Raw genomic sequence first — 18,158 nt, forward strand, 5'->3', positions numbered from 1 at the left:
ATCACCCCTAGAGTCAGGGCTGTCTGAATGTGGCTGTGCTCATGGGTTCTCATGGGTTTTCTGTTTAAGAAGCTAGAACACAAGGGCTGTGGCCACAGGGGCCCCGTAGAGTCCCAAGGCCAGTCGAGGGACAGGAGTCTCTCTGAATGTTACACAGGGAAGAGACCCTGTAGGAACAACTCAAGGTGCTTCTCTTAGCGACAAATGATGAGTCACAGTGAGTCAGCAGTCATGGTCCAGTGGAGTCTGAGAGAGACAAAGATACAGACAGCATAAAGCTGGCCATGGGCTTTCTTCTGCACGTAAGGGTGGGCATGTGCTGGCATTCACCCATGCAGGCAATCATGGAAGCTACTCTCTTCGTTCACTACATTCCAGCTGTGTGTGTGTGTGTGTGTGTGTGTGTGTGTATGTGTGTGTGTGTGTGTGTGTGTGTCTGTGTGTGTGTGTGTCGTGTGTGTGTGTGTGTGTGTGTGTGTGTGTGTGTGTGTGTGTGTGTGTGTGTGTGTGTGTGTGTAGAGGGGATAGGGAGGGAGGGAGGAGAGAGGAGGTCTTCCACTGAACCTGAAGCTTGCCCTTTGTTGACCAGCAAGCCCAAGGTTTCCATCCCCAGTGCTACGGTTACCAACACAAGCAAATATCCCCACATCTTATTAAAGTTTTAATTAATTTAATTTATATCAGTTTTTCAAGACAGGCTTTTTCTATGTAACAGCCCTAGCTGTCCTGGAACTCACTCTGTAGACCAAGCTGGCCTGGAACTCACAGAGATCCACCTGCCTCTGCCTCCTAAGTGCTGGGATAAAAGGTGTGCGCCACCACTGCCCAGCTACTCCCAGATTTTACACAGGCGCTGAGGATTTGAATTCAGGGTCCTCAGGCTTAAACAGCAGGGACTTTACCCACCTCTCCACGTCTCTCTGTCTGAGGATTTTCTAAGCCAGTTCTTATCACTTCCTGTTCTATGTCCATCACACACACACACCTACCTCTCCAACCCTTCCTCTCCCTTTGTTAATTCTCTGCAGATAAATCTAACCTTTATCTTGGCCCTTTTCACATCCAGAAGGCCCTTCCCCCAGCAAACACAGTATTCTTATTCAGAGGCTGTCATCTGTAAGTGCAAAATCCAGGATAAAACAGACTAGTGAATTAGAAGTTCTAAATCCTCTTAAAAGCTTGAGTGTTCCACAATTGGCTGCAGATTTAAAGAAATAATAAAGCTGGCCACTAAATCATTGTACTTAGGCCAGATAATTGAGATCCCAACAGACCACAACATCTTGGTAGAATGACTTACAAAGTGTCCTGAAGGGTACTCTGAGATGCCATGGGAAGCACAAATCACAATACACACACACACACACACACACACACACACACACACACACGCCGGACAGACAGACTGCCGGATAGAGTTGCCTAACCAGTCTTGATGCTGGCTTCCCCACTGATATAGCCAAATACTGCTGTCTTCACAGCCCAGAAAGCCTCAGGACTCTTCCGGGGACAGATAACAAGAGCACTGATAACCAGGAAGGGATCAGATTATCCTGGCTTCTCAAGAAGAAAGCTGTTTCTCCCAGCCTCAGATTTCAGTGTGAGGCCCGCTCACTCATTTTCACAAGTTTTAAAACTCCGCAGTTTATTTCTATGAAGGGGCTGTATGAAGAAGTTCCAGCAACTGTTACCAGACAACAGTACGGGATCCAAAAAGTGTTCTGCCTGCTTGACTAGGACTCGAGAAACCCCAGAGCACAGGGGACTTTTACAATCCACTCTTGGTGCCAGTATAATTTTCCCCATCACTGGAGTAGATAAATACAGGTTTTATCCTCTTACAGACTCCCTGAGCTGCTCAAATTGTGAATTATGCCTTTCTACATTTGGAAGGGAATATAAGCACACAAACCCATGCCTATTTATTTTCTAAAGTGCTTCCCTGAATAGGATTCCCAGTAGCCCAGTCCTGCAGCCGTCCCTAGGCACCAGTAAACACAGTACCAGGCACAGCACTAGCTCCCTGCTGCTGATGTATTTGGAACCGAGGCTCTGGCTTTCCTAGCTGCTTTGTCTAAATATTTTGGGGATGATTCACTCATGGTTTGAACATTCCAACAGAGGGCATCCCCACAATCTTTTCCACTCCACAGCAGAGGCAGGCCAGGGTGCCGAGAGCCGGGAGCAGAGAGGTACCTGGTATCGTTGTCAGGCAGCTGTCCCCTCTGCAGCAGAACCAGGCTTCCCCCTGAGACCACCGGGAGAGAGTTACCGCCTTCTCGGTAGTAGTGAAAACTCAACATGTTTGGAGCTCAGCTGGTAGCAGGAGGCTGGCACTGGCCAAAGTCCTGGAGGCCTGGGACTGAATCAGCAGAGACCCGCCTGCTGGAGTTTTCCATAGGACGTTCCCACTGGGGCTGGGGAGGTCACACAGGCCTCTGGCTTCCCTGCTGACAGGCAGAAATGACGGGCCTGAGGCCACCACCCTAGCCCGGGGACAGCTCCCTATACACAGAGTGGCAAGTACTGGATCCAAGGGGAAAGATGGTGTGTGTGCTGGGGTACCCAGATGTCCACAAATGCCACCTTTACAAAACGTGGACGGCTGAACAGAGGGCCAAGTGTCAACAGAATAAAGCATGACACAGCTCTGTGAAAAACAAAAAAGACTGAGTAAGTATGCCGCCTACCCAAGCATGTTCACACACGCACAACAGCCTGTCCACCCCGGTGCCGGTCTACAACAGACTGTGAACACCACAATACATATTACATAGGTTTGTAAATGTGCAAACATAGGAAGTGAGCTCCTGGGGAAGACAGCAGTCCAGGCTCACGAGGTCGGCATTTCCTTCAAAGGTAGTGAGGGGAGGTCAGGATGAACAGACTCTTGTAGGGGCTTACAAAGTCCCTTCATTTTCAGAGGAGGCAGGTGGCCAGAGGCAATGGTCCAGAAACCATATGCATTCCAGTCTCAACCTTCCAAATACAACTGGGAAAAACACAGACAGGGAAGGACCCAAAGGCACAGGAGGTAAACTACACGCAGCTCCCCCAGGGCTCGGTCAGGACTGCGAACACCGACACTGGAAACTGGTGAGGGGCGGTAGCTAGCCATAGAGGTCTGGAGGTCTGTCCAGACAGGAAGAGAGATGGGTGGGCGGGGAAAGGGACATAGGCAGGGGGAGGGAGGAACGTGGGTCCTCTCAGTCAGAGGGTTTCACAGAGGCAAAAGCTCTGCCGGCTCCGCTCTGCCCTCTGATCTTCGGGCAAGCTTTATTTGTTAGGGTGTAAACGAGGCATCACCACAGCCATCCTCAGCTGGGGACAAGACAGCCAGCTCTTGACAACCTTTCCCCACTTTGAAAAAGACACAGGCAAGGTAGCAATGCGAGTTTCCAAGAGCTGAAGGGGAAGGACACGTCTGAGCCTTTAGTCCGCTCCTTCCACGACTCCAGTCCTCTGGCTTGGCAGGAAATGCCTTTATCTGCTGAGCTGTAACTCCGGCCCTGACCTCAGAATCTACACTTTTGACTTCCTGCTGGCCAACCTATACACTCACCACCAGGAGCCTTGCTAGACAGGTGCCGGCGAGTGTGGCTTTAGTCGTGTAGCACTCATCTATTTCAGAGGGGATGGGCTGTCCTTTCTCTGACCAGTGGCGGTTCACGCTTCTATCCCTGTGAGGATGTTTTGTCCCTACCCAAACACACACTTAACCATTCGAGTTATTAACAGGTAGAGGGGCCTTCAAGAGGTGACATTGTAGTTCTTCAGGGCCTAGGAATTCTTAGGACAATGGGGGCAACATAATATCTTACATAGGCCGGAACTTCCTATCCCTGGGTACCACAGACCCCAATCAACTCTGTGTAAATTATGCCATCTCGGGCATTCTGTTATGGTAAAGGAAAACAGGCGAAGGCAATCTGAAACCTGATTATTTTTTTATTTACCCCCCCCCTTTCCTATTTCCTTCATATTTTTTCTCCCATGGATGCTGACGAACACGAACCTAAAACGCCTGGGTGAGTGTCGCGTGTATAGGAGCTGCCACCTCACGCTCTCTGGACTCTGGGACCGCGCTACCGTGCTTTGTGGCTCACTGCCCCTGAGAGGTGCCCTTGGCTGTCTTCACTGGAGGGCCATCGCCAGGCCCCCTGCAGCCGTCCACACCATCCCTTAACTGAAGCGATGCGGGAAAAGGGCAGTGAGCGTGACCCACGCGTTTGCGGGTCCCCTCGGGTGAAAGGAAAAGCGCTGCGCCGTGGGCGGGCTGGTGTGGTTGCACTTGGCGCGTGGTTGGAGGCAGCCACTGAGCCCAGGTTAGACCTGCCCCTTCACTGTGTTCCTGCCGTAGACAGAGAGTAATACTCTGTCTCGCTGACCCTGCCTTCCTTGTCCATACAGAAATGAGTTTGACACATCCACCCGTCATTCCTTCTAGAGTCTACTGCTTCTTCCTCACCAGGCACAATTCGGGAGCTTATGAAGCCGCATCGCCTTATTAAATTCTCAATCCAGTGGGCAGGAAGAAATAGAGGCTAAGGTGACTGTGCGGTTCCCCCGCCCCCCTTCAGTGAGCGGGAGACTGGGCCAGGATCTCTGGTTCCACCAAACCCTCGAGAGAGCTGTGGGCTGCAAATTCAACATCACATCTTTACTACCTTAAAACAAACAGGGATGCAGGCACCAGGATTTCAGTGCTCAAAGGAAAGGTTTTTATACTGAACACCAAGTATGTGAATATAAGTTAATGTTCCTATCTTTTAGGACACTCAGTTCTGGACTCCTAGGATCAACCGGTACCCCTGCCTTCACAGGAACAGGATTCAGCCTGATTTAGCATCTTTGACTGGGGATGGGGAGCAGGGGGAGGCATCTTCGTTCTTGCCTACTAATTCCCAAGCATCGTTCCCTCTGAACTTCCCTCCTTTTCCTCTGAGTGAAAGGCAGCCACCTGATCCTTCTTATAATTACACAAGCAACACATTTTAAAATAGGGAGCTGTTTACATATAACACACAGGAGTGTAGAAACCCAACTACAGGCTCGGAAAAACGAATTAAGCGAATAATAACCAAGTGGCATTTATTAAACAGTCCCCAGGGGCTGTGACTCGAGCCTGTAGGAAGGGGAGTTTATCAGATTCCGGGGCATCCTCTTCCACAGGGAGCTAGACGGACACAGGGACCCTCAGCAGGGACATGTTAAGGCTGGAGACGCCTAGGGGATTGACAGGGTGTGCAGTCCGTTTGCTACTTTGCTGTATGCTCTTGGATTCTGCCCTGGGTGGCCCTCATGCAAGCTTTGGAATTTTGCAGGTGACATGTTGAAATACAATGTTTCTAGGGTGGGCAGACTGCTCTAAGGTCTGGATCTCTAATGACGGTTGGTACCCACTCACCATGCAGCGTCTATCTGGTGGCTTCCAGCCACTTTTCCAGGCAGAACCTGTCGCTGGCATAGTCTGACCATTTCCATATTGCCTGCCCTCCAGCGACCCCTGGCGGTTCCTTGAAAACCAAAATCCCAGTTCCTCTGGCCTTTGCAGCATCTCGGAGGTCCTAGCCTACAGCAATTAGATTATATTTTCTGTGGACATGCCCAAGTATTTTTACAAAAACTTAGCCCATGGCCAGGGCAGAGACTACATGATGCAGCTATTGGCTCTAGACCCTCAGGAGTCACCATTGCACCCAGAGAGGGCCCCCTTCAGGGTCCTGAGGGCACCAGGCCTTGTGCTATAAGCCGTGATCTATATTTAACATACACTGCCGTACTGACTTCTTCTGGAGTCAGTGCCTTACTTTGAGACTTAACATCATCTTTTGTATTTTTCCTTTTGCGGTTTTCTGTTTCATGAATGCTTTCAATAATCAGAAACGGAGAAAAATATTTTAATAAATAAACTAAGTAATGGATGGCTCAGATTATTCAGGAACAGTGACACAAAAATAGAATAAAACAATGCAGTTCTGCCATCTAGTGGCCACAATGCAAAAAAAAAATCAAAGGAGGCAAAGGCCTTAACTCTTGGGCCAAATTCCCATCCAGGCATTTGGGGGAAGGAGGTTTGTTTGGGCATGACTTCAATCCTAGCACTCCTAGAGACAGAAACAGGTAGATCTCTCTGAGCCCAAGGCCAGTATGATCTACCCAGCAAGTTCCGGGACAGCCAAGGCTACAATGAAAGACCCTGCCCCAAACAGACAACAAATCGAATAAAACAAAGCAATCCAAGCAGAAAGTTCCTGTCACTTTTTTTCACAGAGACATATCAAATCTGTCTATCTTTAGCCCGGTTTGTGCTGGAACGCTGGTAACTGCTATGTGATTTAACCTTTCTGAGTTTCACGAAAGGCTTTTTAGCTTGGGATCAGGACACAATTTACAACCATTTCTACTCTTGTTGTCCATGTACCCTGGCCACTTTGTGTGCAGAGTGGCATTTTCAGCCTTGAGACTCTTTAGATCAACGAACCATCTGGGGCCTTTTAGGTTCTGCAGTACCAAATATTCAGCTAGGGTTTCTTCGTTGTTGTTTGGTTTATTTGGGGGCAGGGTTTCTCTGTGTAGACCTGGCTGTGACCCTGGAACTGACTGTAGACCAGGCTGGCCTCTTCAGGGATCTTCCCGCCTCCTGAGTGCTGAGATTAAAGGTGTGAGCTGCTGCCCCTGCTCAGCGGAGACTTCCTAATGTAGAAACAATCAGCCACATGGGTCTCACTTGAGCACAAAGTCACTTTCATCTTTAATGAATGGTAAAGTTACACAATGCTTATTTAAAAATTCCTTTAATGCATAGGAGAGTGGGTATGTGCATATGTGTGTGCAGGTGGATGTGAAGTGTGTGTGTGTGTGTGTGTGTGTGTGTGTGTGTGTGTGTGTGTGTGTGTGTGTGAAAGCTGAAGGGTACCCTCAAGTGATGATCCTCAGGATCCAACCCCTTGGTTTGTGGGACAGGTCTCCCACTATTCTGTAACTCACTAGTAGGCAAGTGTGCCTGGCCAGTGAGCCCAGGGACCTGCCTGTCTACACCTCTCTAGGCCTGGTATCGGAAGTGCTCTACCACAGACATGGCGAATCCCAACGGCACTTCATTAACATGGGTTTCCTCCCAGGGAGTGGTTACCTACATGGGTTCTGTCAACAGAACTCAGACCATCATACCTATGGTAATCAATGCAACCACTGAGCTGTCTCACAGAAATATACAAAATTTCCTGATGGTTATTAGTAAGCATTTGACTTATATATACACCCCCTATACACACAGAAACACACACAGACACACACACATAGACACACACATACACGGACACACACTGACACATACAAACTTCTTGGGTCATAAATGGGAAGACTTTAAGGAGCTCTGATTATTTAAATAATCACATGCCTAAAGAAAGTCGAGAAAATAAACTAATGTTTCACAGCCTAGGAGAATATGACATAAAATCATCATTCATCATAGCTCAGAATTGTTCAATAATTTAACAGTCTTATACTCCATGCAACAAAATCAGCATTTAAGAAATGGTAACTTAGATACCACGCAAGACACTAAAGCCTTCTCTTGGATAACACAAACCCTGATGTTGTTATCAGCCCTGTACTGAAAACGTACAGAGCACCAGAACCAAGTTACCCAAGCTGGCTCACTTTCCAAAGGCAGAGGGGCGTACCACAGACTATCAATTTAGCAAAACAGCAGAGCTCATGCCGAGCTCTAGGTCTTCAAGCAGAAGTCTCAGTCGTCCCAAAGGCTTAGTCATTTGCTTTAAGCAAATATATGGCCAGATCCTCAACTTCCCTTTGTGTGGGTCCCCCCAAACCTTGTCTCCATGACACCCCATCCTTTCCTCCTCCCCATCCTCCCATCTCCACCATGTGTCTGGCAGAACCACGCTGCACACGGCTCCAGCCACCTAGCAAGGGGCAAGTGGGGTTTCCTGTAACGCATGAGAAGGCTGGTATTTGGGACCCGTGTGCCAAACCCAATTATACACTGGAAAGTGACCTGAAGAAATCTCTTCGCTATGTTGCAGAATGGAACAGGGTGGTGGCTTAACAGCAGTGCGTCTTTCAGCCCCACAATTCCCAGCCGTTCCCTCCTGGCAGAACCGCGGGGGGGGGGGGGGGTGGGCACGACATTTGGAGCTGGGCTCCATGCTATTCCCTCCCTCCCCCGCCAAAGGGAACGTCACTATTACGAGGTGCGGCCTTGATGGAGGAAGTATGCCTTTGAGATCTCCTATGCTCAAGCCACCATGATGATAATGGACTGAACCTCTGAAACTATAAGCCACCCTATATAGTCATGGTCATGGTGTCTCTTCACAGCAATAGAAACGCTAACTATGACAGGTGCCTAACGAGACGCTTACTAAATGAAAAAGTGTTTTCAGAGCTCTACTGAGAGAAAGCCAGAGTGGTGTGGGTAACTGCTTGGACCAGCTGCCTTTGCAAACTGTTATACAGGCTCTGCACGCCCGAACAAGCTATGTTAGCAGCTTGGCAGCCCTATTATGCTCATACATAGATATATTACAAAGAATAGTTTCGAATGCTCACAAATGCCTCTTTTTCTAACACGTTCAGTTACCCAGCTTGGCATCTAAGTAAAAGGCCAAGCGGCCTTGGAGACAACTGGCAGGAGTTTTGCTACAGACTTTTTTGATAACCCTTCCTAAAAACCGGGGGTTGAATGAAGTCGGGTAATTTCTGATTCTTTACTTTGAACACGAGGGAGCAGCTAACTGAGTTGTCATTTTTGGTACGGAGCTCAGAAGGAATTCGGGAATGAAATGGCATTACTACCGCCATGTTCTTCAATCCCATACACTTTTCATGAGTCTCCGCTGCTTACATATCTAAAAACGGGAAACAAGCAGAAGAGGGATTGACTTTGCTTCCCAGCACTGAGTGTTTCTTCACTTACTAAGAAACATTTTTAAAGCCTGCAATTTCAGCGTAATTCGCAGTATCTACTTATTTTGATGAGTAACAAGGTAATAATGCTAATAACTTATTTCTTTAGAGCAACCCTGAATTAGCAACAGGAACTCAGCCGAGTGTGAAGTCCTCTCAACATTCGGGAAAACTAGACGATGCCTTCAAACGCACACAAACGTGCACGTGGCTACATGGTTAGAGTGGACAGGTGTACGCCGCGGTGAGGACTTCCACATGACTAAATCTGAGAGTGAACTGAAGGGGAAGAGAGGCTTTAAAGAGGGCAAATTTAAGAGGAAAAAATAAGATAAAAGCGTTGTGCACCAAAGTGTCGTTTACAGTTTTTAATGAGTAAGGACAGCTAAAAGTCCCTTCCTACTTAGACTCCACTGGATGCACTGAAACACGGGATGGTCAGTGGTTAGCACACAATTCTTTTTCACATCTCCCGGGAAGTACAGGACTCCAGAGATGCACAGAGGGCTGGATGGTCCTACTTCTCTTCACCTGAACGGTACAAGGGAGTGTACATTGTTACAGTGTGACAGAGGGAGTGTACATTGTTACAGTGTGACACTGAACACTGGAAGGCCACTGCTCTACCAGGCTTTCTCTGGCAAAATGGGCTAACCTGGGCTTCTGAGCGCTCCCAGGAGTTGGAGCTGTCTCATCTCTGACTCCAGCGGATTATTCTTGAACTCAAATGACACTGGATGACATTGAAGCCCACTCTTGTGGCTATACTTTCCTGTGTCCTATCTGCGATGGTGTGGCCTGAAGCTGCCTCGGGAGGTTGCAGGTGGGGACAGAAAGCTCTGAGCACTCATCATAAAATAATCAAACCTCTTAGTGCCTCAGTTTCCCTAACTGCCAAATGGCATTAGCGACGGCACCACCTCCCTGGGATACATATGGGTTAATTGGATAGTAGCAATAATAAATAACGATGTGCTTACTCATACATTCAGATGTAGACTACAAAGTGAGCTCAGCAAATGCAGGACCCTGAGCACAGATGGCGCTAAGTTTCATCCAAGGAGCAACTCATTCTGGTACCCACTATTCCTAGCATCCAGATTCTGCCCTTCAGCCACGTTCTTTACCAAGCAGTGTCAGAAGCCCCAGCCTTGCTCTGCAGGACTCCCCGAATGAGAGCAGCCTTTCATTCCTGGGAATGAATTATCCCTCATACACATAGCCGGTGAGCAGGAAGCCCCCAAAGCTTGGGCCTACCTAAGCAAGAGGGCACTCACTGCTACACAGAGCCTTGCAGTCCACTCCCACACACACGCACAACACAGACCTCCCTCCCTATATGTGGGTGGTAATCAGGCCTAAGTGGCTGAGGGACGATGAGCGCAGCAAAGCAGAAAACTTACCCAAGAATCGATGAGATAATGGAGGAGCGGTCGGGCTTAGCATCAACTCCATCTTTGCCGGAAGGATCCACGTTTTCCATCTCTGAAACACAGTTCTGGTCATCCGCCATCTAGGAGGGAAATCAAACCAGAGAGGAACAAGGATGCAAAGTAGCGCCATTGCCTTGCAATGCGTGTGTGTGTGTGTGTGTGTGTGTGTGCGCGCTTATGTGTGTGCAAGTGAACACACATGTGTGCCTGTGCATGTGGAGGCCACAGGTCAACCTTGGGTGTCATTCCCTAGACATTGTGTGTCCCCATTACCCCCCTCCCCCTGTTTTCTCTGTCTCTTAGTATTTTTAAATGACACTCCCTTGTTCTTGCATGTTTAAGCTCCAGGCCTCCTGTACCATCTCTGTAACAGTGTAATAGAACACAAGCCAACTATACGGCAGGACTCCTCCTGGCGACCAAGTATCCACACCAGAAGCCAAAGCCCTTGACCTTGGAGCTTCCAGCCCAGCACCCATGGCCTTGCTAAACTTTTGGCGTGCGCAATAGACCGGGTAAAGCCGTCACGGTTTGTAACAATGAGGAAGGCCCCCTAGATCCCCGGCAGTCACAGGGCACCCACATTTCCCCTGGAGTCACTCAGCACACCTCAAAGACAGCACAGAACTCTTCACTGCAGGTGACTTAAGTGATCCCGCCCAGGAAGATTCCCATCAAACAGTTTCCCTGCTCAAGAATCTTCAAGATGGCTCATTGGCTGAGAGCACTGTCTGCTATTCCAGAGGACCCAGGTTCAATTCCTAGCATGAACCTGGAATCCCAGTCTCAGGGATGCAGGCATGTGGTCTAGCTTAATCAGTAGTTCCAAACCAATGAGACAAGAACTTGTCTCCAAGACAGAGAGACACAGAGAGAGACAGAGAGACACAGAGATAGAAGGGGGCAGACTCCTGAGGAATGATGCCTGAGGTTGACCTTTGGCCTATATCACACATGCATCCCCCCCCCCCACACACACACACACTATTTAAAAACTCAGTTTTTAATCTGTCTCCTTGGATTTGAGGGCCCTTCACAACCTGGGGCAGGCGTCAGCAGACTGGCCCACCTTTGCTGACGTGAGTAAGCCTGCGTGTCGTCTCTGCTTGTTCGCTCTCTGTGAGCAGACACAGACGTATTTACTACCTGGCTGTTTACACCATGCTCTCTGCCTACTTGGCTCTTGTGTCTGTCACTGTATTTGTGCCACGCTAATTGCTTGGCTCCCGAAGGACAATATAAACTCATTGTGGGTGAGGCATCTGGCACACAGAAGGTGCTTATTAAATAAATATTAACTGAGTGGAAGACAGGAGGAAATGAATACCCCCTTGGGAACAGAATTAGCTAAACACGATGCAGCTGGTCCAAGGAGCGTCCATATTGGAACCACTGTTTGCAAGTCAATCCTGTTTCATTCTGCATGGAAAGATCAGGGACGCAAGCTTCAGAGTTTATCTGGTCTCGGACCTTCAGGAGGCGTGTATGCACACCTGTCAGGGCTGGCCTAGAAGACTGTTCACACGGCTGGAGAAGGTGGTTTTATATAAAGAAGGTGGTAATACCATCTGTACCCGTGTCCCAGGGTATGATGGCGATGGCATTGGAGGTGGAATCCAGCCTAGAGAGGGTGTCCGTGGAGGCCAAGCAAGAGCTTTGTGGACTTTAGCACTGAGGTATCTCTATAAAGTTACTTTGCAGAAGATGACAGAGAAGGGAGGAAACAGAGGAGAGGGAGGGGAGGGGAGGAGAGGAAAAAAGGGAGGGGAGGGGAGGGGAAGAGAGGGGAGGGAGGGAGGGAGGGGAGGGGAAAGGAAAAGAGGGAGGGGAGAAGATGGGAGAGGAAGGGAGGGGAGAGGATGGGAGGGGAGGGGAAGAGGGGAGGGGAAGGGAGAGGAAAAGAGGGAGGGGAGAAGATGGGAGGGGAAGGGAGGGGAGAGGATGGGAGGGGAGGGGAAGAGAGGGGAGGGGAAGGGAGAGGAAAAGAGGGAGGGGAGGGGGAGGGGGAGGGAAGAGGGAGGAGAGAGGAGAGGCTTGGCTTGCGTTCCAGGCACTGGAGAAGGACCTGAGTCAGGAAGGACACACTCATGGTGGCCAGGAGAAATCAGGTGGCCACCAGCTCTGCACATCACAAGTCCCCCCGACCAGTGACCAAGAGCTTCTGGTCAGGATACAGAGCCCCAGATGTTTCTTACGAGCAGAGATGACGCCATCAGAGATAAGCAGAGGCCTGGCACTCAGAAGACACCAGCAATTTCCAGTCAGTCTTCTTCACACAGAGTCCATTACACTTACAGTGTAGCCATCAGCACGGTACATGCTCGAAAATCTTCCAAATTAGCCAGTCAACTTTTTTGCTAAAACCTAACCCCCACAGACAGTGTCTCCAACGTGGTCTTCAACCTTGACTGTTTTGCCAAATTTAACCTAAAAGGTTAAACTTAAGATCCGTAAGACAGAGAGAGAGGAGGGGTATGGAAGAGATGGGAAGGGAAAGAGAGGAAGAGAGAGAGGCAGAGGCAGAGAAAGGTCCTTGTGTCTACAGAATAGGAGGTTACAGCTCTCATCCTGCCCTAGAAGCGACAACTCTGGCCACTCCCCACAGGCCAGAACACAGCCGGGAGGTGTAGGTGTCTACCCGGATTCTAGCACCAAGAGATCAAATTCTCAAAACTGTACCTAGCAGAGAGGCTAAGAGGGCAGCTTCATGTTCCCATCATCCTTCCTAGAAGGATGGAGCAAAGCAAGACATTTTAACAGTGGATGGATGAAGAAAATGTATTACCTGTCAAACGGATAACACCCCAAACAGGAAGTCACACAACTAAATAGCAAAAACTAACAAAATTAAATATATATATATATATATATATATATATATATATATACATATAATGTGCAAAACATGTGGCTGGTTTGGGTCTGGTGTGTCCCTTCCCCCTTCCCCAAGGTCCCCAGCAGCCTGCTGCTAGAAGGCACTGGAACCCAAGGTGAGGCCTCCTGGGAAGTTTCTAGTCAGTCACTCATGCGTGTTAGGAAATTTAAGTACTTGTCCCTTACCTCTTCCTCCCCACCCAGCTGTAGAACTTCCATGCAAACAAGGTTGTTCTCATAACTTTCCGGTGCGCAGTGCAGGTGTGCCTTGACCCCAGGTGTGGGTGGTGCATGACTTCCTCCTACGCTCAGCCCATCCCCTGGCTTGGGTAGATAAGCCCATCACTCTGTAATAAATGGTGTCAGCAGCTTCCTCTTCACTTCTCGTGCTGGTCTGTTAAGTGTTTCAACCCCGACACCCTCCGCCAAGCTCGGTATCTGGCTGTGCAGGCGCGGCACATGGGTCCTCAGAGGAAATAGGGACCTGCGTCCTCTTCCTTTTTACTTCCAAGCCACAAAGCAAAGACCCCACTGATGTGACTTCAAAATGAAATGCCCTCACGTGCTGAATGAAGTCTTGGTCTCCAGCTGGTGGGGAGAGGGAAACTTCCGGAGGCGGGCCTTGCTGGAGGAAGAACGTCACTGGGGTAACGGTAGGAAGCGTGGAGTGTACCTGGACCCTTCCTGACACCTTCTCTCTGCTTTCTGGTTGCCACAAGGGATCAGCTTTACTGGATTAACAGTTCTGTTGCTATGGTACCCTGCCCGTGTGCTGAGGCCGCGCTAAAGCAGGGGTTCCCAACCTGTGGGTCACACACCAGATATCCTGTGTATCAGTTATGAAGTAGGAAAGTAGAAACCAAACAATGTTACGGTTGGGGGGGGGGTCACCACAACATGAGGTTAAGTGTTAGAGGGTCATCCGTTAGGAAGGTTGGGAACCATCGCTCTAAAGGGAGGCTCACTCTTAGTTGTCCTCTGAGGTGTTGGCTACTGAGGAAAAAGAGACCCATATGTACCAGGATGTGCTACTTCATCAGCTCAGGTCCCACAGCAACAGGCCTGGGCAGTCATGGGCTGGAGCCTCCAAAGTGGTGAGGTAGATGGAGGATATGGCGTCTCCTTCCAGAAGGATCACCTCACGCATTTGTTACACAAACAACAGAAAGCTGACGGACACAGGAGGGACCCACTTGCGGATGAAGAGCTAGGGTCAGTTTTCCTTAGGTACACCGCCTGTCTCCAACGGGAGGCCTCACACGCGGACAGATGGTTAGCACTAATTGGATTCAGCCGTGTCTTCTTCCCAGCGCCTGCACCACCGTCTGCTGGAAGCTTGTGGTGGTTTGAACAGAAATGGCCCCCACAGGCTCACAGGGAGTGGTACAATTAGCAGGCGTGGTTGGTCTTGCTGGAGTGGGCGTGGCCTTCTTGGAGGAAGTGTGTCACTGGGGGTGGGCTCTGAGGTCTTGAGTGCTCAAGCCAGGCACAGTGGCTCCCTCTCTCTTCCTGCTGCCCACAGTGCAGATGTAGAACTGTCAGCCACGCTTCACGCCACGATGGCAATGGAATAAGCCAGGCCCCAAGGAGATGCTTCCCTTTATAGGAGTTGCGGCAGCATGGTCTCCTCACAGCCACAGAACACTGACGAAGACAAGGCCTAAAGCACCTCCCTGGCTGCCTGGGGGTGAACGTCTTTGCCCTACCACACGCTCTTATCAGCTGGATGCTCTGCCTTGCCACAGGCCCACCGGAAGGAACGGGGCAAGCAGACCAGACACCGAGATGCCCGAAACCAGGAGCCAAAACACACCGTAAAGGGAGGCGTTTTGTCTAAGTCTTCAGCTAACCTCTGCAGTCTGTAAGGCTAAGCACGTTAGCTTCCTTGTTCCCATGGTGAGGACAACTCTTGATTTTGGCTCCTGGTTTCATCCCAGGAAGATGTTTCACCTTGACTCTGCTGCGCTGGCCAAGGGTCTTCCTAGCATTACTTTCCCCGTCCCCTTTCCAGGAGCTGCAAAGAACAGTCATTACAACCACAGTGCTTGCCCGCGGACAGAGATGTGTCTCTTTAAATGACCTGGAATGTGTGATGGCTGCTGTTATGGTGTTGGGGTAATTGGTCCCTCGGTGAGGGCTGTGGTGGAAGGCTAGTCCCCTACATGATGCTAGGAGGTGCTGAGACTTAAGAGATGGGATCCAGAAGGAAGCCATGCTCTTACGGGGCCCTGTGCTAGTTCTCAAGATGTTGCTTAGCCAAGAATACATGCGGCCACTCCCTGGTTACTTCAAATTCCTGCCCTACCTGTAAACACTCAGGCCGCTGGAAAGCCATCTGCTCTGAGAGTGAAACGAAGCCCACACTGATGTGTGCTGGCTAGTTTCTCAGTGTCAACGTGGTATAACCTACAGTACCCAGGAAGAGGGAGCCTCAGCGGAGGAGCTGCCCAGACGATCCATGGTAGCGAGTGTGTCTTCACGGGCACGCCCAGCCCACTGTGGGCGGTGGCATGCGCAGGCAGCTGTGTCTGAACTGTGAGCGAGCTAGCTAGTGAGTAAGCACTTTCCCAGCCTCTGGGTTCCTGCCCAGATCCCCTCAGTGATGGACTATGGCCTGGAATAGTCAGATGAAATAAACCCTGTCCTACCTGAGTTGCTTTTGGCCCTGGTTGTTTTGTTATTTGTTTGTCACAGTAAGAGAAAGCAGACTAGATAATGCTGAAGCAAACCGTGTTGAACCGTGCTGAGGCTGGTCAGGATCAGGATACTTATTTTCTTTCTTTCTTTTTTTTTTTTTTTTTTTTTTTTTTTTTCATGAGGAAACAGACTAGCCCTGCCTGCTTCCTGGCAGTGATGTCATACATACCTCCAGCCCAAATACATCCTTCCCTAAGTCCCCAAAGACCTGCCTTTGCCACCTTTCACACCAGTGTCACCCGAGGTTGGCATGGCTAGGTAACCAGACTGCCCACATCCTGCACGGAGGGCATTTGTAAGGTCTGAAGGGAGAACCGGGCCCGTAAACAGGAAACCGGGGCAGGAACCTACAAGTAAACTTACTCTCACACAAACCATAAAGGCTGAGGAGGAGTACAGGTCGGGTGTCCCCTGGAGCCCACACCACCCAGAGTCACCTCTGCCAGCTTCCTGCCTTCTCAAATCGCTGCAAGAGCCCCGAGGCTTGCAAGGGTCCCCCAACGAGGAGGAGTATTCAAGCGCAGTCTGCCCTGCTCAAAAGACCTGTGCACCCTGACTCCCTCCTTCCCGCGCACAGGTCAGGGCCGCCCTAGATTCCCAAGCTGCCCGGCCGGTCTGATAAGTTAGTCCTCCCGAGGCCAAAACCCTACCTACTTCCCTACTACACCCGTTCTCCTTCCCGTTACGTTCGGAACGGCGCCGGATGTCGCTAGACCCCCGGAGGGGAAGCCAAGGGAGGGACAAGCCGAGCAAAGCCTGCGCAGGAGGGCGTGGAGAGCCCCAGCCTCAGCCTGCAGAACCGCCAACTCCTGCAAGCCTGGGGGAGGGCGGGGACGCGCGGGAGGAGGGAGCACGCGGGAGAGGGGCGGGAAAGAGGGTTGGGGTCCAAGTTACCGTGCCCAGGGTGGCGAGCGGGAGCCCACGATGGCGTCCGGTCCTCGGCCCGGGTCCAGAACCGTTTTTAGGAAAAGCGAAAGTGAAAGTCCGTGAGCCCGAGAGGGAGGAACGGGCGGGGCAGACGCGGCCCGGGCGGGGCTGCGCGCTTAAACCCGGGAAGGCTGGCCGCGCGCCGGACCGCCGTGGGAACTGCCCTTTCCGCCCCGCGCGCGCAGGCTGCCCCGTCACACGCGCTGCAAAGCCGACTGCGTGCCGAGCGCCACGTGCGTCCTCCTGCCCACCGTGAGGTTTGGGCGACCCCCGCCGCAGCACGTGCTCTGAAAAACTGTGTGCACGGTCCAGCTCTCTGCAAAGTTGGTGGCCACCATCACCTTGGGAGAGGGGCCCTGCGAGTGTCAGCCACACCCTCACCTGACCGTCTCTCCGGCTTCAAGTCTGCAAAATTCCCAGCGCTCACCCGACAGAGCGCTAAGCCGTTTGTAAACCAGTTAAAGCCAAGGATCTCACTGCCACGCCATCCCCGAGAAAGCAGAAACGGCAAAAATGCAAACTGACCCAAAGATTTGACATGCAATCAGCAGCTCTATCCCATACCGGTCTGGTGTCTTCCCAGACGACCTTGGGGAGCGGGAACTAGGGCAATAACTCTTGTCTTAAGCAAGTCTCTACCTCCCAACCCGTGCTTGCACGGATATTGCACCAAAATCATGCATGTGTGCTCCCCTGTGCCAGACAGGTTTGAGGAAGCAGACAGTGCATTTCCACAGGTTCCTGTCCTTTGCACCTCCGACACATGTGTGCACGTGCACGCACTTATATACACGTGCCACCCACCCACCCGGGGCTTCCAATTCCCTCAGCCCAAGAGAGTACTCAGAACGGTAGTTTTAGGAATACCAGAAATACGTGTTTCTAGGACCTGCAAATTGCCAAAGCTTGTTTCCTTCTTCCTTCCTTCCTTCCTTCCTTCCCTCCTTTCTCCTCCCCCCTCTCGTTTTTTTTTCTTGAGCCCGAGAGTTTCATCACTATCTCTAAAATTTTAGCAGGTATGGACTCTCCTTCGATGTCAAGAAAGACTCGCCCCTGATAATTGTGAGGGAATAATTAAAACTGACCATTCTTAATGTGTGGGAACTGCAAAACTGACTCCATTCCATTTTGACCAAGGTCAGGGAGTTTTTGCCTGCCCTTGCTTGCTCTTCCAAGGGGAAATAACAATGATGTCTGGCTTAAGATGTAAATGTAACAGGATACTTGTCCTAGGGTGTGGTCACCTGTCCTGCCTAAACAACAGAGCACTTGGAGATAATTGCGTGGAGTTTG

General features: G+C 50.5%; 1 protein-coding gene across 1 annotated transcript in view; it reads right to left on the bottom strand.

Moving 5' to 3' along the window:
- Positions 1-16,885, bottom strand: part of Casp7 (caspase 7) — a 35,546-nt gene extending 18,661 nt beyond the window's left edge. Inside the window, exons 1-2 of the mRNA XM_051199838.1 lie at positions 16,833-16,885; positions 10,338-10,447 (exon numbers count right to left, since the gene is read on the bottom strand). Of these exons, the coding sequence (XP_051055795.1) occupies positions 10,338-10,447 (110 nt within the window). The 5' untranslated portion in view covers positions 16,833-16,885. The remainder of the gene's footprint in view (positions 1-10,337; positions 10,448-16,832) is intronic.
- Positions 16,886-18,158: the final 1,273 nt, after the last annotated feature.

Source organism: Phodopus roborovskii, unplaced genomic scaffold (assembly GCF_943737965.1).
Source record: "Phodopus roborovskii unplaced genomic scaffold, PHOROB, whole genome shotgun sequence".
NCBI classification, from domain to species: Eukaryota; Metazoa; Chordata; class Mammalia; order Rodentia; family Cricetidae; genus Phodopus; species Phodopus roborovskii.